A 25,391-nucleotide genomic window follows, 5' to 3' on the forward strand; every position below is an offset into this window, starting at 1 on the left:
GCATGACCTCACAGGATCTTATTGCAGGATGCTTGATGTTTAATGACCGAATCAACCCTCTTTATTTAAAAAAAACGTCAACGTTGTCATAGAAATAATTTATCTTTAGTGCATACAAAATACTACTAGAAGGTGATATAATTTCTGTTATGTTGAAACGGTACTTTTAAATGTTTTACGAAATCTCTTTTTGTAAATTTGATGTTGCTTATAAATAAGTATACTTCGTTATTTGAGGATTTCAGTTCAGGGAAGGACTTTTGACCATATTGTTGATAGATTACTATATATAGTTTTATAATGAAATATTAGTTATCCATTGGAATTTATTTAAGCGACCCTTATTTTTTACTATTTAAAATAGATAAGGTTCAAAGAATTCCACTAAGGTTTGTTTTAAAATGCAAATAATGAATGAGCTTTCAGCAATTAAAAGCTGTGTTTACATATGCAATTACTAGGCAAGGTTTCTTCGTAACAGCTTTAGGTCATGGATGAGCACGTAATAATTTCGACTTAACAACTAACACGTTAGTCATGGTAGCATTGAATATTATTTCATCGATGCGAGATATCATGCAGCCACAACATGGAATCATAATTAGTTTTAATTTATTACATGTCAGTGTCAAAATACAATGAGCGCTAATTATGGACCAAATTCTGTATAGATATTTAATAATGGCTGTAATAGCTGTCGTGACATCCGAGGTATTTTAAAAGCTGATATTTTTAGGTCCATCCTTTTATTGTGATCTCTTGTATCTGTTGCATGTCGCCCGCTTAGTTATTTATCCGAGTCGAAGTCTGACGCGCTCTGAGTAGCCTCTGTTCGCGTACCTTCGTGATTACACGTAATCAATCTCATTATCTGTAACTATAATACGCCAGGAAGTCTTTTTGTTACAAAACCTTCATGTTTATTTAGTTTTATGTAATTGTAAGTAAACTTGTTATGCTTAAGACGAATATGTTAAAAGTATGTTTGATAATATATGTTTGAAGGCATTCAAAAAATATATTGTTGTATTTTAAAAATAAAAAATCTCATCAATTTTTTTAAGAAAGAACAATACAAATATTTCCGATACTGTCTGTTGTTTTTTTTCGTCGAACAAAAACAAGTACCAATTACCAATGGCTATGGGAAAAATATGAATCAGCGTACCTGCTAGGTTCCACAATATGCTTTATCTAATCTTTTGAAATAGGAAAAGCGTTAGCATGTCTGCAAAATATTTTTAAATTTCAAAACACGAACAGCCACTTTTTTATCATTGTGATTCTATTGTTTACGTATTTTAATGATACTGTAATATTTGATAACAATGTTCATGACGTTGGACCATTAAGAATCTTATAAGCTTACCGAATACATATTAAGTTTTATTTTCATTTGACATGATTATATTTTCCTACAAATTTATATAGGAAATAAAGTAGGTACAGAATTTTGTATTTATTTTAACACTATTAATTTATACTAATAAAGTGGATTGTTTTAAAAGGGTTGAAATCGCGCGGAGCCATCAACCATCATTCAAGTAAATATACAATTAAGGCGATTGTAATAAATACATATGTATATAAATGTAAGTATGTAAGTAAACACTTAATATACGTATATATATTTAATTTGAAGCCTCAATGCAGTGTTATTCCCTCTGTTACAGATACTTTTTATAATAATTTAATGTGATTTTTTTGCTGTACGAATGGGTGGTTATGTATGTGTCACTACTGCTAGATACAAATGTTATGCCATGGTATGTGTTTATGTAAAAAGCTATAGCAAAAAATATAATGATCTTAACTGCTTGTCTTGTGCCTTTGAACTATATCAAGGTTATAGCGTTAGTTTTCAAAGTAACAATCGGAGAACTATCCTCGTGTTAAGCTATTTCGTATGTTATCATTACCTAAGGTAAAACAAACTTAACAAAATATCGTTTAATTAAAAATATAATTAAAAAATACTTACTTACATATTTGCTTCGAGTCTTTTGATAAAACATTTTTTTTAAATTTAGCTTATTTTTTTTAAATATATAATAATTTGTAAATAATTTAGAAGTAAGTTTTATTTTATTAGGTAATTTCATCTTTCGATATAAGTTGGATAGACTGATTATTTACTTGGAACAAAGCTCTTAGCTTTGTTACAACAGTCATGCTTAGTCGGCAACAAATATAAAGACGACCAAGCGTTACATTAAGATTGACATTTCAATTACAAAACTGTCATGATGTCTTTACTACAAAATAACGGTTTTTTTCAAGCACATGGCATGTATTACCTTAACGAAATAAATATTTTGCTCTTAAAAAAAAGCACCTGTTTCTTTCGTCAGCTTAGAAAAAAAAAAAAAGGAAAAGGGTTGAATTTGGCCACTCGTTGCCTTCCAGGTTTGCAAATAAGGCATTTTGCATGTGAAGTGAACATATCATCGTATTGACGGGCTGTTGCTTCCTTCCCTCCGTTTAATTTGTTATTTAGAGATATTATTTCCAAAAATCTGATCGTTTTCTAGATCTTTTATAAAGTTAGTTTGGCTGCCATGCAACTTACTATTCCGATTTACTTATTATTTAATAATACACATTTAAAAAAAAGCTTAAACATAAAACACGCTATGAATTATTCAAGTCAAACATTAAAAACTATATTCATATGTAACATAACAGGTACAATTACATATTAGATTTTTATAAATATTTAGTAAATATAATTTTAATATTTTCGTAAATATTTAGACTAAAAGTTTATTGACCAAGACCGAGTTAAGAAACTATTATTTTAAATCTTTTCAATATCATAACAAAACAGAAAAATATGTAATCATAACAAACAACTATTTAAGACATAAGATACACATAAGATGAAGGGCAATATATCCAGACATAATAATTATATCATATAGAAAATGCATTACACCAAGTAAATGTAAAGTATGGCGGTCGACACCATTAGGTCCATCTGTATACAACGGTTGTCACGCGTAAAGAATGTAGGTGCATAAAAATGAGGAATGCAGCGCGAATAACAGCTCCATCAGGCTCTATTGAAGATAACGCATTGATTGCTATAATGACGCGTCTATTTCTTGGCATTCCTGTAGAAAGACTGATCGCTTATATGCTTTATATTCATTGACGATGCCGTAACAGTACTAAAATTCTAATATGGTGGCATGATCACTTCTACGCTCCATTAAGTATCATCTTTACCATCCATTATTTATTATAAAAGGTAATAAATAAATAACTACACATAGAATGGCTTGATTTGTGATTCTCTGTGCATACAACTTCGTCTTTAACTAATAGGATTTTTTTTCTAATGCTTTAACTTTAAAAATTCAAAAATTGCTAGACGCTTAGCAATAGTTATTTATACTATATTTATTTTATATAAAATATTAATCATATTCAAATATTAACTGTGTCGTTATAAAAACAATGAATTCAAGGAGTGTCTTAAGCGGTGTTACGGCTTTACGAAAAGTGCCTCGAGTCGGTGGCTACGAGCCAGTGTGTCGAGTAACGGGACCCCGCGGGCGTCACGGCGCAAGCTGCCGCGTGCGATACGCTCTAGCGCGATCGCCGCCACGCTACAACTCTCATTGTAATAAATATAACTTGAACTTTATACTACTTCAAGGTGACTCATAATAAAAACATCGAAATGTGGTAAAATAACATCAATATTGTGACCACAGATATGTTTTACGATGTTACGTAATATGTTGAAATATGTTCCGATATATTTTTATTTCACTTATTTATTTTATTATAACGAAAGGGGACAAGCTTTTCCCATAAAACCGACTGCTCCAATTTTAGTTATTCCATAAAGTCATATAAAAGTATCGATAATTTATAATAGCATAACATATAAATAACAGATTTGATACAGGTGATCTGAAAAAGCTATCGGAACATTAGATGTGAACATGATGAAGTTATTTTTTTTTAAATTATAATACATACGAAGAGAGTCCATTCAAAATATTTAAGCCCAAATTTCAAATCAACATTTTCTATATTAAAATTTTAATATTTGATTCGAATAAAAAATATTTTAATAGTAAAAATATAGTAATACTAATTAATGCAAGCGGATTTAAATAGAAACAAAAATTTTGTGCTATAATTAAGTGCAGCAAATAACTTGTTCTTATTTAATCTCATACGTAATTATCAGCCATTTGACTTTTTTTGGGTAATATTTTTTACCAAAAAATTTACCGTGGGGGCTTAAATTGAACTCGGTATCATGGCCACATGGAATGGTGAAAATAATGCTACATGAATTTCTCCGTTGAATCATAATTCCAATTCTCTGGGCGAGAAAAACTAGCCTGTCACCAGTCGAGACAATAAGACGGGGTGTTATAAAAACAAATTAAAAAAGTAAAGTAACCGTGGAACTCTGTTAATAAGTAGTTTAGTTCACACTGGCTCTTAAAAGAAAAGCAACAAAAAAACTCATTTGAATCAGCAATATCGATCTTTACAAAGGTTATAAAATTAATATGAAATTATAAAGCAATTAGACTCCCAGTTTTACAACATATGTAATTCGCGACTTGTGTTGCATTTTCCCTTTTATGTTATAAAACTTTAAAATGTATTGATTTTCTTTGTTAGACAGAAAATCAATAGAAAGATGGCGGGGAAACAGTTTTTAAAAGACCACAAAAGCCATACATTCAACGCAGACTCAGCTGGACAGCATGTAGGTATAAGTAGTCTTCATTCTAAACGTAGAAATATTTAGACTTTCATTCATCTGACCACTTTCACCGACAAATGCCAAGTCACCCATAAACAATTTACAAAATGTGGGTCACCTTGATACATATAAGGCTTTGTGAATAATGACAGAAGATGGAATACCACCAATTTTGTGACCGCAAGTGGGCTGTGTCAAGTTGTATTGTCTCTACAACTTTGGTTTCGATTTTATCAATTCTTATGGCTAGTTATTTATTTTAAGCTGAATATTATTATAAAGACAAAAGAACCGAGATGGACCAGTGGTAAGAATGCGTGAATCTTAACCGATGATCGTGGGTTCAAACCCGGGCAAGCACCACTGAATTTTCATGTGCTTAATTTGTGATTATAATTCATTTCGTGCTTTACGGTGAAATAAAACATCGTGGGGAAACCTGCATGTGTCTTATTTCACTGAAATTCTGCTACATGTGTATTCCATTAACTCGCATTGGAGCAGCATGGTGGAATAAGCTCCAAACCTTCTCCTCAAAAAGAGGAGAGGAGGCCTTTAGCCCAGCAGTGGGACATTCACAGGCTATTACGGTACGGTACGGAATATTATTCAGGTGTGGAGAAATGAAGGCATAAAAGATTTATTAAATAAACGATGAATTCTAAGAATATAATCGTTAGCCAATTTGCTGCTGAACAGGCACAGTTGCATTTCTTGTAAAAGTTTTGTAGCTAAGATTGAAAGTTGATTGTCTAATAAAAAACTCATATGTTTTATTTTGTCGATGTTCAAAAGAGTGATGCATGAATGAAAAAGGGCCCTCTGTTTGTGTGTAGGTCAAGGACTCGGTCACTCACCCCGCGTCATCCCACGGAGAATGATTCTTTTTTTAAGCTTTTTCGAAAGCTCGTTAAGTACCCATAACGCAGGAAGTAATAAAAAATACTCAATTGGGTCAGCAATATCGATCTTTACAAATGATATTTAGATATTTTCATGAGAAATTTAATAAATACGAAACTTATTTGCATAGATTATTATATAAATTGGATTAAATAAGATAAATATTTGTAAAATAAAAATAAAAGTATTGTTGTAGTAACGATATTTAACAAAATTACTAGAATGACTCCGATCAAATGAGTATAAAATACATGTTTTCACATAAAACAAATGTAGATACATTACCTAAATTTTTCATTTAAATAATACCATTTCGTATAAAATAAACGTATTATATTATTCCACACTATATTTTTATACCACAATATAAAAAATGCACATGTCCAATATAATGAAAACTTACGATCCATTGTGTGAAGTTTCATTTCATACGCTTGACAACGGAAGGTGTTAAAAACAAGAAAAAAAGAATTCCTTTACGATCGAGAATATTTAGTAATTTATTACTTGTATGATGAATGATAAATCAAAGTTGGCATATTATTAAGAACTTGCATCATTTGATGTTCGATGTAATTATGAAAGTGGAAAAATATTTATGCAAGTAATTAAATACAATTATTTATTTATAACACTTCACAGGCGAAATAAGACACCTTACGTTATTTGTCACCCATTGACATAATTGGAAGAACAATGGGTCGCCAGGTATGAAAGCTAAAATGTTGTCCCTTGTGCCTGTGACTACACTGGCACGCGCTATAAGCCAAAACGTATTTATGTTTGGCGACAGAATAACTGAATAGATTCAATCTACACTGGCGACCGTAGAGCCAGTTTAAACCAGAATTATAATAGATATATTTCAAATAACCTGTACTGCGATTAATCATCAATAATGATAATGAAAACTATTTTTATTATACTACAAAATAATAATTATTTTTTTTACATTTAAAGACATTTATAGATTGACATATACGATGAAGTTCCTCAAAACTGGACTCGATCACATTTATTGTCCCTAAAAGATTTAAATATAAATTAGTTAATTAATTAAGAAAAGATCTTAACACTTACGCTGTAATTAAACCAGTAAAAGTATAAGATTTTTACTTAAATTTTACCTGCTTCGGTAAAGCTAAACGTTAATTTAAATGTAAATGAATAAAAATAAATAAAAATGAGTACCTACGCCCTGGAACAATACAGGACATACGCTAGTTAAGTAACAAGAAAATCAAACTGGAATCGTTCGAAGCACGAATCTTAATTCAAATTGAAAAAACCTCATTACCTCAAATAAAAACATAGAACTATTTATTACTCAGTCATAAAATGTTAAACTTAATTTAATATCATGAATAGAATAGCGTAAAGTTAGCGCAGTTAGTCTTTTGTATGAAACTTGCAGGTGCTTATTTGAAGGATAAGTATTATAAAGAACGTATAATTTGTTCTTAAATAATCTAGTTCGCATTTGCATTGTTTGTGAACTGTTTATTAATATATATACATATATAATTTTCCAAAGTGTCTATATGAATTAAATATACGCAGAGTAAACACTACATATTAATTGTTTGCAATCAAAGAAAGACTTTAATAGAGTGAGTGATTTACTAAATTGACAAAGGTAACGTTGGCATTCGACAAACTAAATAATATAAATATATAATCTAAATTTTTATTATTATTTTTAATATTATTTTATTATTTTAAGGATTAGAAATAAATAAACTTGAGGTTGCTTTGTATGGTGGTAGAGCTTTGTGCAAGCTCGTCTGGGTAGGTACCACCCACTCATCAGATATTCTACCGCAAAACAGCAATACTTGATATTGTTGTGTTCCGGTTTGAAGGGTGAGTGAGCCAGTGTAATTACAGGCACAAGGGACATAAAATCTTAGTTCCCAAGGTTGGTGGCGCATTGGATATGTAAGCGATGGTTGACATTTCTTACAATGCCAATGTCTAAGAGCGTTGGTGACCACTTACCATCAGGTGGCCCATATGCTCGTCCGCCTTCCTATTCTATAAAAAAAAAAAATCCAAATAAACGACATTTAAAGCTTATTATTCCGTTTTTCCTCACAATTCTTTATTACTTTTACCACTCAATTTTTTTTTAAACATCAAATCTTTTTTTAAATGTCATTTCTATTTTTTTTTTTAATTTTTCATATATAATCATCATCATCATCATCAGCCGAAAGACGTCCACTGCTGGACAAAGGCCTCCCCCAAGGATTTCCACGTTGGCCGATCTTGCGCTGCCCGCATCCAACGGCTTCCCGCGACTCGTTCTAAGTCGTCGGTCCACCTTGTAGGGGGCCTGCCCACGCTGCGTCTTCCGGTTCGTGGTCGCCACTCGAGAACCTTCCTGCCCCAGCGACCGTCGGTTCTGCGAGCAATGTGCCCCGCCCACTGCCACTTCAATTTAGCAATTCTTCGGGCTATGTCGGTTACTTTGGTTCGCCTGCGGATTTCATCATTTCTGATTCGATCTCGCAGAGAAACTCCGAGCATAGCCCTCTCCATTGCCCTTTGAGTGACCTTGAGCCTTCTTATGAGGCCCATTGTGAGCGACCACGTCTCTGATCCATGAGTCATCACTGGCAACACACACTGGTCGAAGACTTTCGACTTGAGACACTGCGGTATTTGGGATGAGAAGATATCGTGTAGCTTCCCGAACGCTGCCCAGCCGAGTTGAATTCGACGATTGACCTCTTTCTCGAAGTTGGACCTACCTAGTTGGATGGTCTGACCTAGGTAGACATAGTTGTCTACAACTTCGAGTGCAGAATTTCCAACCTTGACTTGAGTGGGTGCAACATGGATGTTCGACATGATTTTCGTCTTGTCCATGTTCATTTTTAGACCCACTTGTTGGGAAACCCTGCTGAGGTCATCGAGCATAGTGCCGAGGTCTTCCAAGGTCTCAGCCATAATTACAATGTCATCGGCAAATCGAAGATGAGTGATGTACTCGCCGTTAATATTGATGCCAAGTCCGTTCCAGTCCAGAAGCTTGAAAACATCTTCCAATGCAGCGGTAAACAGTTTCGGAGATATCACGTCTCCCTGTCTTACACCTCTCTGCAGTTGGATAGGTTTTGAGTTCTGATCCTGGAGTCGGATCGACATGGTGGCGTTCTCGTACAAGCACTTTAACACCCTGATATACCGATAATCAATTTGGCACCTTTGAAGAGAATTCAGCACGGCCCAGGTTTCGATCGAATCAAAGGCTTTCTCATAGTCCACAAACGCTAAGCAAAGTGGCTGGTTATACTCCTCAGTCTTCTGTATAACTTGCCGCAGCGTATGTATGTGGTCTATGGTGCTAAAGCCTTTCCGGAATCCGGCTTGTTCGGGTGGCTGGAAGTCGTCAAGCCTTTGCTCGAGACGATTCGTAATGACTCTCGAAAACAACTTGTAAACATGACTCAGCAGTGAGATGGGCCTGTAATTCTTCAGAAGGGTTTTATCACCCTTCTTAAAGAAAAGTACCACCACACCTCTGTGCCATGCTTTTGGCGTTTGACCTTTGGCAATGACGGAGTTAAAAAGCCTCTGAAGAGCCCTGAGGATCGGTGTACCACCCGCCTTCAGAAGCTCGGCTGTAATACCATCATCACCAGGTGCCTTGTTGTTTTTGAGTTGTCCGAGAGCCATTCTAATCTCGAAAAGACTGACGTCCTGAAAATCTTCAGTGTAGTGTCGGGTTAGTCTTGCTCTGGGATCTGCAGCATGACTACTGACAGGTGATTGAGCTGTCGTGTACAGCTGACCGTAGAACTTCTCAACCTCTTCCAACAGCTCAGATCTTGACGTGACTATTCTGCCATCCTCAGTTTTCAGCCTTGTCAGTTGACTCTGACCAACAGACAGATCTCTGGCGAACACTTTAGAGCCTTTGTTCCGCTCGATGGCCTCTTTAATGCGCATTGTATTAAATTGGCGAGTGTCGCGAGTTAGAGACTTTGAAATCCGTCTGTTGATCAGCCGATAGCCGGCAGCATCAGCTGGGGACGTCAGAATCATTTTCCGTCTTTCCTCCATAAGCCGTAGGGTAGAGGCAGAGATCTTTTTGGTTCCTTTTGTACGGCTGGTCTTGAAGGTCTTAGACCCAGCCGTACGGACAGTTTCCACAAGCCTGTCGTTGTATGTGTCCACTTCCTCGCAGTCTGCTAGGCAATCGAATCGGTTTTGGAGTATATAAACTATTACCCAAAACATAAATTCCAGTATCAAAGGTTGTCATAGCATGTTTTGAATTAAATGTATACTTTTTCGGTTTATTCGATTAAATAATGTTATAAAATATAAAAACTTCTCATATATTTGAGTATATTTCAAATTATTGTAAAGTATAGTGGTTAAAAGGAATGTAAAAAGTATTGAATAAAAATAAAATAGTCTTTATTATGTAATTGACCAACGACGCTATCGTCTCGAAATATTTGCAATAATTGTTGTCCAATAGAAAAATATATAGTTTTAATTTATATAAAAACAAAATTTTAGTGCACCTGTGAAAAGTCGAGGCAAGTTACTTGTACTAAAATAAATTTATTATGTACGAGAAGTTTGAATTGAATTTTGAACTAACATTTTTTTCAATTAAAACACAAAAGTTAGTTAAAACATTATACAGAATTTTTATACACGTGAAATAACTTCAATCTAACGAACACAAAGCTCGTTAATAATAATTAAGTAAAAAAATATGAAATAAATATAACATCCATAAAATACGTGTTTATTTTAAGTAGATGGAAACATATTTTAAAATATAATATTTAATATTTTGATAATATTTGTTTAATGGAAGACTATTTATATGCACAGGAATGCAAAGTGGCTACTCAACAATAATTTAACCAGCTCCGCCCGAATATATCAAGCCCTGTAACACGAAGCCCTTACAACATAAAAGCGCCATGAGTTGTGATGAATAAATAATAGCGTTTTGTAATATATATTTTATTTTCTAATACAATTTTAAATAAAACAAAAGTAATAAAAAAGTTAAAACCAAAAAATTATACTAAGAATTTGTCATACTTGACGAACTTTTAAAGATTAAGAAAAAACTATTTATCTGAGCAACATTCTTAGATTTACATTTTCCATCAAAGGTAGAAACTTAAACTGGATTAAGATGGTTCAATCAAATATTTGTTAGTCCAGAGAAGTCTTCAAAAGTTAACATCGATACTCACTAAAAAGTTTATATAAATGATATATGTGGTATTACTTACTTATTGTGGTAAGTTTATATAAATGATATATATATGTATTTTCATTATAATAAAAAATATTAATATTTTTTTCTTAAAAAGAAAAAAGTATTATAGCGTAAGCACGTAATACACATATTATTTTAAATTACGTTTTTTTTAATTAATAAACTTCAGTGTTTGGTTTATATTTATATATTTTTTGTTAAATAACCTAAACAGACTTACACTCTTAGTATTTGGGATTTACCAAGAGTCGTTTTACAACAGCTGCGGTTGTATCCTTTATTGAATACGTTTATAATGCTTGGGAGATGTCACAAGATACTGGTGGAGTTTTTTTGTTGTACTTAAATATTATGGAATCAGGACCACCATTAAAATTTATTTCCACCTACATTAATGAAAGTGCCTTGAAGTTTGTAATTAAAGGTATTAAATCAAAAATCTCGCACAAACGTGTATTCCACAGGTTTCAGGTGATATATAGTAAAATAAAAGGTATATTTTTTTTAAATAAGATTTACGATATTTTTTTGTTTGCAGATGATACCCTTATTTTTAAACTTAATAGAAAAAGCGGTTCTAGGTTGGTTTGAGAAAAATAATCTAGTTCTAAATGCAAAAAAGAACACCTATATGATATTTTCGCGACCAAATCCTGAAATGTGTTATCTTCAATAAGAAAAGGCTCGATCTTGTTGAGTCAGCGGTCTGTCTAGGTATTAGTCTTGATTTCAAGCTTCAGTGGGATGCCCGTTTGTCTGCCCTAGCAGTGAACCTAAGTAGTGCATTTTTGCGATCAAAATATTTCGACAACTTACAGACATAAGTACTGCTAGGCTAGTTTTTTTAGCAATTTTCATAGTTTTATGTCATATGGAATGTTTTATGGGGTAATGCGCCAATCATTAAAATTATATTTATTCTGCTAATAAGATCCCTTCGAACTATTTCTCTAATCTTAGCTCTAAGACACTATTATGTGAAAATTTTAAAGAAATAGTCCTATAATATATTTTCGATAATATACTGTTTATACGGAAAAATAAACAAAAATATTCCATAAACGCTTATATGTATATTACATACTATTAACACTAAAAAAAAATAAACGTAATATATGTGTTATAATTGCATAACGTACAGAGAACATTTTTGGGAAATGACATACGAAAAATGCACGTATACATGTATAAAAAAATATATATTAAGTCACATATTATCGATAATTACACATTAAAAAAATATATGTCTAATATTTCTTTTTTCTTCGGATAAAGATGCCTGTATTCAAGCTCAAGTTTCAACACAGGACCAATCAAGAATGATAATTAATAGTAAATACTAACCACATTGTAAATCAGATTTATTTTAAAAGAGCAACTATGCGAGTTTCTTACCGTTACTTTTCGCTGCGTTCCAAAAAGGTAGAGTTAAAATATTGATGCAGAAACGCTTTATTTACATTTAATTTGATTTGATTTATTAGATAACAACGAAAAATATTATAGAAAAGGCCTAATGCTTTAGCATTCCCTGCCAATCTCAGGGAGAGCAAGAAATGACATTATAGCTGTTCAAAAGAAAAATAAATTATTTTACAGAAAAATAGTTTACTCATACACAAAATCACATATAAGTAAAAAATAAATGTATAAGTAAAAACGAAAGAAGAAGTTATGATATGAAGTTAAGTACTAGATACTAATAAATTCTTATCTTGTCATCATCTTACTTAATACTTCTTAGATTTGAGATAGTTTTCAGAAAGTTATGAAATTTAATTTGGTTTCGGTTTGTTTTTGTCACTGGCAACTTTTGTTGTAAATAGCACTAAAGAAAATGTCTAGATGAACAGTTAATTAAGGCATTCGTTCTATCGCCGCTGGACCAATGAACTCGGATCGGTCAAAAGCCTCAGTGCGGGCAGTACGCTCATTATTATTTGCTTCTTATTCATTTTATTATTGAAGTTTACGACTGTCTCGGATCCTAACTCGCTTTCTTAAAGTTTTCTTTTATTCTCGTCTCGTATGTCTGTATTTGTGGCTCGTTTCATGACAGTTTTAATGAGAATTTTATAGTTGGTTAAAGTAACGGTATTGTAATGATTACAATTTCAAAATACTAATTATTATAATAATGTTATATTAATTGTTTGTACTAAGTTTATAAGCATTCATTAAATTTTAAGTATAAGTTGTTCGCACACTATGCCTGATTAACAATCGAATCGAAAAACATAAACATTTCTCTTCACAGAGGTTGCCTGGAAGAGATCACTGTAAGTAATAAGGCCGCCTTTGCATACTATATGTACTACTTGCTCTTTTATATGTTTGTAAATTGTGTGCAATAAAGGATTAATGAATAAATTTAAAAAAATGTTATACTAATTTTAAAAAAAGCTGTCATCGTATTTCACCGTCACTTTCTTTAAATATATGTTTTTTACACTTATATAAACATACTGACTTTTCATACATAGCCTTACATATGACTGCTCAACCAAATTATTGTTATTAATAAATATAAAACAAAATAACTACACAATGTGTATAAAACCTTTTTTCTGTATTTTTTTAGTCTATGAACTTATCAGTCATAATAACAATAAAATACATCAACAGTTATAATGGTCTTAATAATTTAAGCCGAAGTTAGTAATTTATTTATTTCAATAAGCGTAAAAAAGCGGAGGTATTTAAAAATGGAAGTATTGCAATAGTATCACTTTTTTACTATTTACAAACTAAATAATCTCTATCACGAATTCATGTGGAAACATTTTTTTAAATCCAAACCAGAGAAGAGAAAGGTAGAGGACCTACTGACATACTTTGTGATCACTTTCCTTATGACAATTGTTGTTAGCAAATACATCCTAATAAAATCATTATTTCGCTAATAACCAAATTTATTATCAAGAAAATAATAAGTGCTTACATCGGATTTATAACCTTACCGCTAAAAGTATGAACGTATGTATATTAAAATCTACACTGTCACAACATTAGTTCCGCCACGAGGGACAGACAGTTTGTTTAACTGTCAAGGAAACACACAATGTGTGTTTTCAAACAATTTTATAACCCAAATTAACTTTTGAAATACTCTATATGTATGTGTAATGTGTAAGAAAAAATTTATATCAAGTTTCATAACAGATAAACTTAGCTTAGAGAGAAAAAAAACAAAAAGCTAAAATACGTTTTATAAATAATTGTTCAAATATTGAGACAATATATTTAAAGCTCTGTAATAAAATGTGTATAATCTTTTATTTAAGAATTATTTAAAAATTAAAATATAGGCGTTTTATATATCTATAGTACATTTTAGCAAAGACTCAAGCAGATTTCGCAAAACAATGTTTTTTATTCTTATGCTGATTTAAATAAAAACACGACAATAAATATAATTAAGGTATTTTAATTAATATGCAGTCATTATAATCACGTGAACATTTGAAATATAACATGAGTGATTCAAATGTCACATGTAATTAAGCGTGACGGATAACTAAAATTACTGTACAAAGATAAATTTTAGAGGATCACATTTCGTTTTTATCCAAGTTGAAGTAGAAGCTTAATTAGTTCAACGGCTCGAGGCAATTTTCAATTATGATATTGCACATACAATATTATTTTATATTAACAAATCGATAACTTAATTAATGAAAGCTCATTATATTTTAGTAATATATTTAGCATAACTTGTATCAGTATTGTTGTGTTTCAGTTTGAACATAAGAGTGAGTGAACCAGTGTGACTTCAGGCACAAGGGACATAACGTCTTAGTTCCCTAGGTTGGTGGCGGCGAATCGGCGATGTAAGGAATGACTAATGTTTATAACAGTACCAGGTGGCCCATGGGCCAATCTGCCAACTTTATTTCAATAAAAGGATTACAGAATAAATAATTCAAATATTTTTATTATATTTGTTTTCTATTTTTAATGAATAAAAAAAAAAGTTCATACTGACATACTGTTATTCAATAAGTACATTACATTTGATAATTCATTTTAGTCTTCAGAATGATTCACATAATATTATGTAAATATTCACTAATTATAAAGCGTTTGCTAAAATGTTTCTTAATTTAAATCCGCAAAATTTTATATAGATATTTATTTTTTAATATTTATAAGGTTTCGAAACAACATTCTATTGTATAATCACTCGATTCCTTTATTCGTAAAATTACAAAACTATTAAGTTCACGTATCAAGTAATATGTAAACACAGTGGTCATGTTATCAGCCGGAGTCTACGTTAGCCTAGCAGCTTGGCTGACCCGTTTAGAGACCGAACCGGCTCCGCCATGGCCGGCTATTGCACTGAAGAATCTCGAAGCGCAAACTCAATAACACGTAACACTGCAATTTGATTCCAAAATAAAAAGAATGATCTAAAAATGTATCGACACATAAAAAAACGATTTCGTTGGATCTTCAAGATGTCGGCGACTCACACTAGTCTCTAAGAATTCTCGTTTGTAGGTAAATAGCGTGCACCCAAACCGGCTTCTCCATGGCCGGCTAATGCACTGAAGATGCAGCAAGTGCAAGGTAAGCTACAACGACACGTAACATTACAATACAATTACAACAAAACCGCATTAAACTTGTTTGTAAGCTTACATGCGATATAAAAGATTATTATTTTCGTTTTCATTCGCTACAAGGCTATATATATAATGTATATAGACTTTTTTATATTTAGAACAATTTTATTAATTAGATTAACAACAAATATTACTAATAGATTAACGAATACGTTCTAGACGAATAAGTTGATGCGCATTTATTCTTATAATTCAAGTTTGATTTCTGTTTTTACCAGAGCAATGTGAGGCCACGTTACAGATGTCGTAAGAGTCAACTCAAGGATTTTTAAGCCTTTTTTATAGTAGTGGAATAGCAACCCTAGGAAGCAAAAGCATTCTCAAACAGGGTTGGCGTCAGGCAGGCGGCCGATAGATAAATGTCTGCTAAATACTTTTTCTTTTTGTTATAATATAAGTAACTAAAGATAATATGATGGTGATGATGGTATTCAATAGTTTTATATATTAAAGTCCTTTTTTTATCTCTTAATTTTAAATTAATTTCTTAAAGTTCATTAAAGTTGTTTACCTACTAATTAAAAAAAAATCACACCTATAATACAAAGTGGCGTGTGGTAGTTCTCAATTACAGCCAAAATAAAAATTCAAGTAGCTTAGATACTTTGAAGGACTTATTTATAGATAATTTATGTAAGGCTATTATTTCTACAAATTATATTCATACAAATGATTTATGCTTCTATAAACACTGTTACCTCTTTAGTCAAAGAACTAGATTCAAGAATATTATTTGGCTTCTAATGTGTATAAAACTTAAGTTTTATCGTTCGTTTTTTAACTTGAAATTAAATATGCTACAAAATTTGAACGACTATTGCTTCGTGGCTTTAATCGCGTTAACAATACACATGCCTATCTCATATATACGATATTCTGGGACATTTTTCACACACGGCCATCTCATCCCAAATTAAGCTTGTACAAAGCTTGTGCTATGGAAATCAAACAACTGATATACTACATATACTATTTTTTTTTATAAATACATACTTATATAGATAATAACAACCAGACTCAGGACAAACAGACATGTTCATGCACACAAATGTCTATCCTGGGTGGGAATCGAACCCACAACCTTCGCCGTGAAAGGCAAGTATCTACCAACCATGCCAACCGGCTCGTCATATTCATATATGATGAATACATAACGAAGTGCAAAGAACATCTTATAAACTATTTAGGTACCATTGCGCCAAGTTAAACCTACAGTTTACTGTTTTAAATCTAGAGCTAGCATCCAGTTATATAGCATATAACGTTCCTTAATATATCATATTTAATTTTTTTTTCAATTTGCTCTGGTAACTCGTAAGATAAGCGCGTTCAAACATAAAGTTTACGATTTAAGAATTTATTTCTCAAAAGAAAATAATACAATTCACTGTAAAGATTTGAGAAAACAATATTAACCTACTTGAATATTATAATATAGACCACATGGGCGGTCAAAAATAAAGAACAACAAATATAAACTATTCATTTAAAATGTGGATATGACAAAACCAAGATCCACCACATACCGCCCCTTAATGTTTATTTATTATTTTTGTACAAAAACGCGCATAGTGTGTGTCTATCGACAAGAAACATATCATTATAATATAAAGACGCTGAGTTTCTTTCGTCGGTTATTCTCAAATAAGTAATATTTTGTTCCAATTCCGGTGATAGATTTTTGATGAGCAGGAAACACATTCTATATTAAATTTGACTTTGACTTTTTTATTAAACATTCGAGTAAGTATTAAGTTGTGAGTTGTGTGAATAGTTTTGTGAAATTGTTCGAGTAGAAATAATTAAGTATTGTCATTTGTTTAACGTAACGGTTAGGTGGCATTTGACCTCAGTGTGCAATCGTCTTCGGACAAAGCGCTTGCTACTTTTCTCAGACATTTGACCAACTTAAGTATTAAGTGCGCTAACGCTGCGATTTACTCATTTAATATATTTACTTTCTAACGAAAAAGTCTTTAAGATAGTACATCTATTGTTATGTTTTAAGCTATTGTCACTAGATTACTTTTGACGAGATACTGTGTTTACAAAAAAAAACGTGGGAATAAAACTCGAAACATAGCTCGTGAACAAATAAATATTAATTTACAAAATATGACGTAAAGGAAAAGACCTTGTTTAATTTTTATAATATTAGTATTATACCTAAACGATGAAAATTATCATAATAATAATTAATCCTTAAACAATTTCTTCACTATAAAGTAGTAGCGATGAAATATTTATCTTTCGAAAAATAAATCTATTCATTGATCATGAGTTATAAATGTCATAATTACAAATTGCCTTTAAAAGGTTCTACCTTATCGGTCAGCCGCGTGCCGTGGATTACATCGTACTTTGTTTATACAATAATACGTCGCAGTATCAATTGTTAATTAGAAAAACATGCGGAAGAATAATAAATATTTATTAATTAGCGGCATCACGGGCACGGAACAGGCTTCCTGGGTTTTTAGGAACGACACAAATACACATCACATAGGCATTACATTGCTGGTCTGCTTACTGATTTTGCGGTATTCATTTATGCCACGCTTCGCTTAACGATTGTATATTTTTATTATTATTATTTTAAAGCACGCTCTTAACTGTTGTTCGAGTCTCTTCCCGCGCAGTATCATTATCAAGCATCTATGTAAATTGTTGTACGGAACAATGACCGACTACCGGCAACTATTTGAATTAATTCACGAATTCGTAATAAACATCAAACTTAAGTAGTAATAAGGAAATATTTTAGTACGTTCTTCTTTTTAAGCGATTACTTTTTTTCTGCAGCTTCTTGTTAACATTTAATTATTATAATTGTTGTTAAGAGCTCTTATAAAAATGTGTTTGGGTAATGAAGTTACGTCATATTAATCATAATAGGCGGTAAATATATAGTTTAAAAAATACATTTTTTCGAATTACAAATCATTCGTTTCGTCTATAAGTCTATAGAATATAATACGTAATTATTGTATATTACTGAATTGAGTAATGTGGCAGTTACAATTTTATAATAAAAACCCGTTCATAAAAAAAATCTGGTGTCTGCCGTTACGTTTCATAATAGGTATAAGGCCAGTTGTAGCGGTAATGATCTTTACATTAAGAAGCGATATAGACCAGTGGAGCATAAATCTATCTTTTTTATTATTTTCATAGCGTTCATTACACATGTACATGCAAAGGCTCAAATAAATATGCATATTGTAGATAGAGAATCATTTTTTTTTATTCAAATCATATATATTCAACGTGAAACATATATTAACGAAACTAAACATCCCAAAAATACAAAGAATTTACGATAATAAAAATCCCGTAACAGGTTATAACGGTGAAATGACATCGACGCTGATCAAATGTCAATGCGGTTTAATGTTGGGGACCATCAGTAACCTCAATCAAACGTAATTAACAGTAGAGGCGCTAACCATTAATTATTGGTGTTTAATCCAAAACCAGATTGTATAAATAAGCCTAATTAAAAAATTAATACTTCCCATGTGGGAAAATTGTCTTGACGTCAACTTGTAAAAAGAAAGTTCGAAAGAATTTTATTTGAGATATTCTAACCCCTTTTTTGTTAATTCTAAAAATATCTACAAATTCCAAATCAATTTGTATCTCTACATATGCTGACCAATTAAAGTTGAAGTAAATTTATATTTTAAAAACATTGTTACGAATACACGAAATGCATTCACTTATACGACTTCTGCATTAGAGCTATGTTTTTTTTTAAATATTTCATTGTAATAAAATTATGTCACCTTAACGAGATGTTAACTTATATCAAAATCTTAAATGCCATCACTCTAGTAGATCACTGCAGTTCTCAAGATCATGGGTTCAATCTGAAGATAGGCTACAAAGTTATTTGGTTTTTCTGTCACGAAACTCTCAACAGTAGTTCGTTGCCTGGAGATTGGCATTGCTTACACTTTCTAAGCAAACATGAACCTGCGCTATTTCCAGTAGTGTGACACTGCCGTCTTTATGGATTATGTCAGTGAGAGAATGCACCTGCGTTTGTACAATATTGCCTAGCTTCCACTGAGAATGGCCGAAATCGAACAGGCGGATTCGTTTTATCAAAACTAATATATAAAATGCCGAAACTGATTTCTATTTCACAAAACTGCGGTAAAAGGAACGGTAACTGTATTTTAAATAAAATATATACAATGTAGTTTATCGTCTTTTTATATAAATAATAAAAATGTTAAGCGCATTTCGAGACTACCTCGTATAATATAATTAATGACATAGATATTTAAACCGTTAAACAAAAGACGAAACGATATATTTATGAGCGCTCTGTTAGAGCTGGCTGGGTATGCCCGAAGAGCGTTGGGTGACATATTACCTTAATTTATTATTTTTGTAGTAACAGTATTTTAAATAAATTAGTCTTTTTTTCATAAAATGTTTTAGATACGTTAATACGTTATGTATTATATTAAAAATAATTTATAATTCTTTGTACACATTAAAGTAGAAAAAAGTTATTGAAGCGTATTTCCTATCTCGATTTATTTAAAAATGTTTCTTTCTTTTTGTATAACAGAATTATAGTAGGCTGCCTTTATTCACATTAACGATCATTGTTGGATACCGTTCTATGTAACGGGATCGTCCCAATGGCCCTTAGCCTCACTTCAAATCTAATTGTACCATCTTTTTATATAAAAAGCATGATCTCTACCACTTAAATAAGTAGCGTTATATCTTACCAAATATCTTGTTTCAGTAGTTTCTTCACTATAATTAAGGTTTGCTACTAAACGCTTACTGACTTTTAGATTTGACGATATAAAAAATATTTACAAAATTTTTAAAAAGTTCGCAACCTCTTCCAGTAAATTTTGATCATATCTCAGGCTTGTTTTTAATATTGCCCTTCCAGTTACCAATTAATCAGTCTTTATTGATCAAAGATTAAAAAAAATATTGTGATAGTCGGTTAAGATAATTAATACGTTCTTTTATTGATTACTTTTCAAAATTCTTACGAGCCTTAAATATTTTTTGTTGACGGCTCAATATCTTTATTATTAGAATATACAAATATATTCTACTAAAAATAATATTTTAAATTTGTCAAAGTCTTATGAAATTATATATAATCATTGTATAGACGTCTTAGCTATATAAGTATAATATTACAAAATATTTTCGATCATAATTATATCGATGAACAACTTACCAAACACGTTATGATACCGGTCATAAAACCTATTGTAAATTTGTAAAAAATCATTTCTATTTCGTCAATCTGTTATCATGACATAATACAAAAAAATGCCGTACAAATCGCCATATCTAGTGACAACAGAAATGCTAGCAACATTTTAATTGAATGTATAACATGTATCACTTTACCTGAGGGCGAAGAGTTGTGTGCCTGGAGTAGTAGTCATGGTGGTAGAAGCTGCTTGGGGAGAGCGGCGGCCGGTACTTCTTGTGGCCGTAGCCCAAGGTATCCATAGTGTGCATCTCTAGTTCTAGTCCGAACTCCACTTGAAACCCTAACACGCACTTGACGTGACAAAAATTTGACGTCACATATTACTTTTAACTGAAACAAAGAAAAGTTAAAATTAATATTTCTTTGCATTAAAACTAGTATCGATTGTAGTATCAAATTTCATTTTTTTTAAATATAAAAAAATAAACAATAAAATATTTATAATCGGTTGGAAAATTTATATAAATTGGTTTAAAACTTATATCTACTTATTTTTAAGGAATATCCTCTCACATTTCGATATTAAAATAAATTGCACGACTGCGCAATGTCGGTAATACACACCAACCCTCTCTGGAGCCGCGTAGTGGAACAAGCTTTAAAATATTATCCTTATAGTTTGCCATATAAAATTTACACAAATAAATAAAATTGAAGTGTCTGTATTGGATTTCAAATTAACTGCCTCTTTTTAAGTTAATATTTTTTACCCTATTTGCGAGTAACCATAAAACAAAAAAACCAATAATTTTTTTAGGCTACCTTTGCTACCTAATACCTAATTTTAATTATTTGAAATTAATATATAAAATATATTTATTTGTTGAAACTATGTACAGACATTTTTATAATATACAGTAACAGCTTGTTAATGTCCCACTGCTGAGCTAAGGCCTCCTCTCCCTTTTGAGGAGAAGGTTTTGGAGCTTATTCCACCACGCTGCTTCAATGCGGTTTGGTAGAATACACATGTGGCAGAATTTCAATGAAATTAGACACATGCAGGTTGCCTCACGATGTTTTCCTTCACCGTTAAGCACGAGATGAATTATAATCACAAATTTAAGCACATGAAAATTCAGTGGTGCTTGCCCGGTCTTGAACCCACGATCATCGGTTAAGATTCTCGCCTTCTAACCACTGGGCCATCTCAGCTTATTTTTTTTTTTGACCAAGTCATTTTTATAATATACAAAATTAAAATAATAAAAAAAAAACAAAATACACATTACAAATTTATAGCAAAAACGCGCCGACTAAAAGATTGTCCTGTGGCATTGTACCCAAGACACTGGCACTATTGCCTCTCTGCATCGCTAGACTCAGCCTTTGGGCTAAATATGCGCCAGTTCTTGCGTCACCAGAAGTGTGTACTAGTTTCTTAGAAAGATCTTTTATGATTTTTTTTGTATCGGACGATATTTTGTATGGACCTAATGTTTCAAAACCTAGCTCCGACAAATTCATGTCCGTTGGATAAAAGTAAATATTTGCGGCGCTTGAGTATTTGAGCAGCTTCAGCGGCTGCACTGGCTTTACGAGACAATTTAACTTTAATATTTTATATCAATAATTCAAATGGGCATTATGTACATTGAAATGGCAAACTTTAAAGGATAAAAATTGAATTCCACACTGGCAAAGCCGCGGGTTTTGCTTGTTATAAATAAATCTCATATTATAATTTTAATGTCTCTACATTACTACTACATATACATTATATACATATTATGTCTTGGTTTAGATCTAACAAAACTGCCAAATATTATATTGGCATCATATAATACTTTTTTTTATAATTATTAATGCTAAAAGTAAAGTTTGTAAAGTTGTTAAAAAATTAAATCAAAGATATAATCTTCACTTCATAAATCGTAATAACCCCACTTATCGCCGGCTTTCCTTTAGTTGCTATGCGTTTATGTTTTAAAGACTTCGCAGTGCATACCACTATAAATATATTTAATAGGTACTATTTCATTTCGCCCGTACCGAGTGTTTAATATATAAATCCCGTTGCACTTAATTGAACCAGACGGACGCGGGATGAAAATGATCTGATACATATTTTAAAGGTAATTTTAAAATAAAAAAATAATGTTTCCTCTCCGATTATGTTTTATACCATTAAAAAAATCACGGTTTGGTATCAGGCACAAGATAATAAATATTATTACTTAATAAATGTTCGAAATAATTGTCAGTTTATCCCTGCCAGTTGTTCCCGGGCGATGGCTCATGTCTTGCATCTTTAATATGAAGCTAAGACGTGTTGTGCATTTATAAAATTAAAAATGAAATGCTTTATCTTAGTCAATAAAAGGATGTATCGTAAAAGCGCCCGTATAATAAAAATGAAACCAAGAATTTTTTAAAACATTCACATTCAGAATATACTTATAATAAAATAAAGAAATATCTTTGTACGAATTTAAAGTATAAAATCGGTGACTGCACTACTCGGTATGTTTATCCAGCCAACATATATAATGTATGTAGGTACTTGTGCGTGTAACTCGATGACTCCTCTTATCAAGTAAGAAAGAAAAGATGTAACAAGCAGAACCTCGTGAATTTAATAAAGAAATAATGTGGTTAGAAATTATGAGTTAATAACGAATATAAACGAAACATTCTGCGGCTATTTCGCACAACTAAAAGCCGTGTAAGTATATTATTAGGTTTAATTTTAAGACCAGAACCAAAAAGGTATAATTTTTTTAAGAGCTCTTTTTATTTTCATTTCGAATACATACTTCGAGACCCTTATAACTTGTTCAATTTTGAATCAAAATGAAACTTCACAGAGATTTTATCAAATTAGGTAATAATAATTACGCTAAGATTTACAATTGCAAACAAACTGATTTGTTAAAAAAACGGCTGTGACCTGTATTGAAAATGTTCTGTTTTGATTCGTCGTTAAAGTAGACTGCATAAAATTCCAACTTCAACTTGTAACGGTTCGTGTCTACGATGATACACCCGGTATGTCCGGTTGTATTTGTTTCATTTACATAAATAACGAAGCCCGATTAACCGGCTCTAAATTTGATCGGTCAAATACCTCGAGTCAATAAAAAAATAAACACGGGACACTGGTCAATGTAACTGTTCTTAACAAGCAATGCAATTCAATAGTTACGTATTCATTCTTTTTAATTTGAAATGAGTCTTAAATAACAAGCTATTCATTAAAAAATAAATTAAAACTACAAAAAGTGAAAATAACTCACCAGGGTTTTTTTTGTTAAATGATTTTATACCACAAAGCTATCTGAGGTCGGTGCCGAGCTTCAAGAATTTACTATGGTTAACTTATCGATAAAAAAATAGGTACTTGACGAAATGTCGAGTTGATATGGCCCAGCGGTTAGAATACTTGAATCTTATCCAAATATTGTAGGTTCAAATAATATAATATATAATAGGGTTAGCATCACTGATTCTTCATGTGGTTAATTTGTGTTTATAATTTATCTCGTGCTCGGTGGTGAATGAAATCATCGTGAATACTACTTGTCTTGGATGTAAATCATGCTATAACCAATCCGCATTAAAGCAGATCGGTGAAATAAATTTAATTAAAAATACAAACTGGATTATTGAATAATAACGATAAGCTACGTAGTATGTATCTATGTTGGTCAACTGCCTCGTTGGCTTGATGTAAGGCCACAGACCCAAAGGTCCTGGGTTCAATTCCCAGGTCGGGCCTATAAAAAGTTATTGGGTTTTTCTGTCAGAAAATTCTCAGTAGCAGCCCGGAGTCTGAAAGTTAGAAGTGTGTACACTCCCGTGCCTCGGAAAGCACTTTAAGTCGTTGGTCCTGAGCCTGAAGTCTTTCCGGTCGTGTCGGACTACCGTCCCATCGGATTATGAGATTTAGGGAATAGAGAGTGCACCTGTATTTGCGCACACACTTGTGCACTATAATATCTCCTGCGTAGTTAGCTAATCTCTCTTGAGATTGTGCTGTGGGCGAAATCGGTCTGGAGGACATTATTATTATTATCTATGTATATGTAAAAAAAGTTTTCAATTCTTCAATATTCGTTAAAAATATATATGTGATTCCAGGAACCTACCTCAATACAATTAAATTGAAATCATCTAAATCGGTATTGGCGTTTTCGAGAAGTCGGCGAACTTACATACATTATATGCTAAAGTACAAGGTCCGTAGTCAGATTTATTTTAAATCCATTAAATAATTTCAGTTGAAATCATCTAAAATAAGAAACTTTTGGATCTTGTGCTGATAATAAGGTCACAAAGTTGTGTAAATAACATATAACTGTTTTTTACTATAAAAAATAGTGTTAATGTAGCATTATTAATTCATATGTAGTCGACAAACCAGAAATAAACGGCACGTGAATGATATTATTAGTTTTTGATGTTTTTAATATGATAATTACAATTTTTTTATATTGGGAATAACATATATTATGATGATCCAAGTGTTGGCACTTATTTAACAGAAAAACAGAAGTAAAAAGCCTGTATGTACAATATTTAACTATGTTTTTTACTGGTTCACATATAAGTTATTTTTAATTTTAAAACAACAATTAAAATACAACGAACTTTGTATAGTATATT

General features: G+C 31.7%; 1 protein-coding gene across 2 annotated transcripts in view; it reads right to left on the reverse strand.

Annotated features, from left to right (window-relative positions):
- The window catches only part of LOC126772739 (uncharacterized), a 53,402-nt gene that overhangs the window by 17,135 nt on the left and 10,876 nt on the right, over positions 1–25,391 (reverse strand). For both annotated transcript variants that reach the window (XM_050493391.1, XM_050493305.1), the window contains exon 2: positions 20,921–21,116. In XM_050493391.1, the coding sequence (XP_050349348.1) occupies positions 20,921–21,034 (114 nt within the window). In that variant the 5' untranslated portion in view covers positions 21,035–21,116. The remainder of the gene's footprint in view (positions 1–20,920; positions 21,117–25,391) is intronic.

The sequence above is a fragment of the Nymphalis io genome, chromosome 1 (genome assembly GCF_905147045.1).
Source record: "Nymphalis io chromosome 1, ilAglIoxx1.1, whole genome shotgun sequence".
Lineage (NCBI taxonomy): Eukaryota > Metazoa > Arthropoda > Insecta > Lepidoptera > Nymphalidae > Nymphalis > Nymphalis io.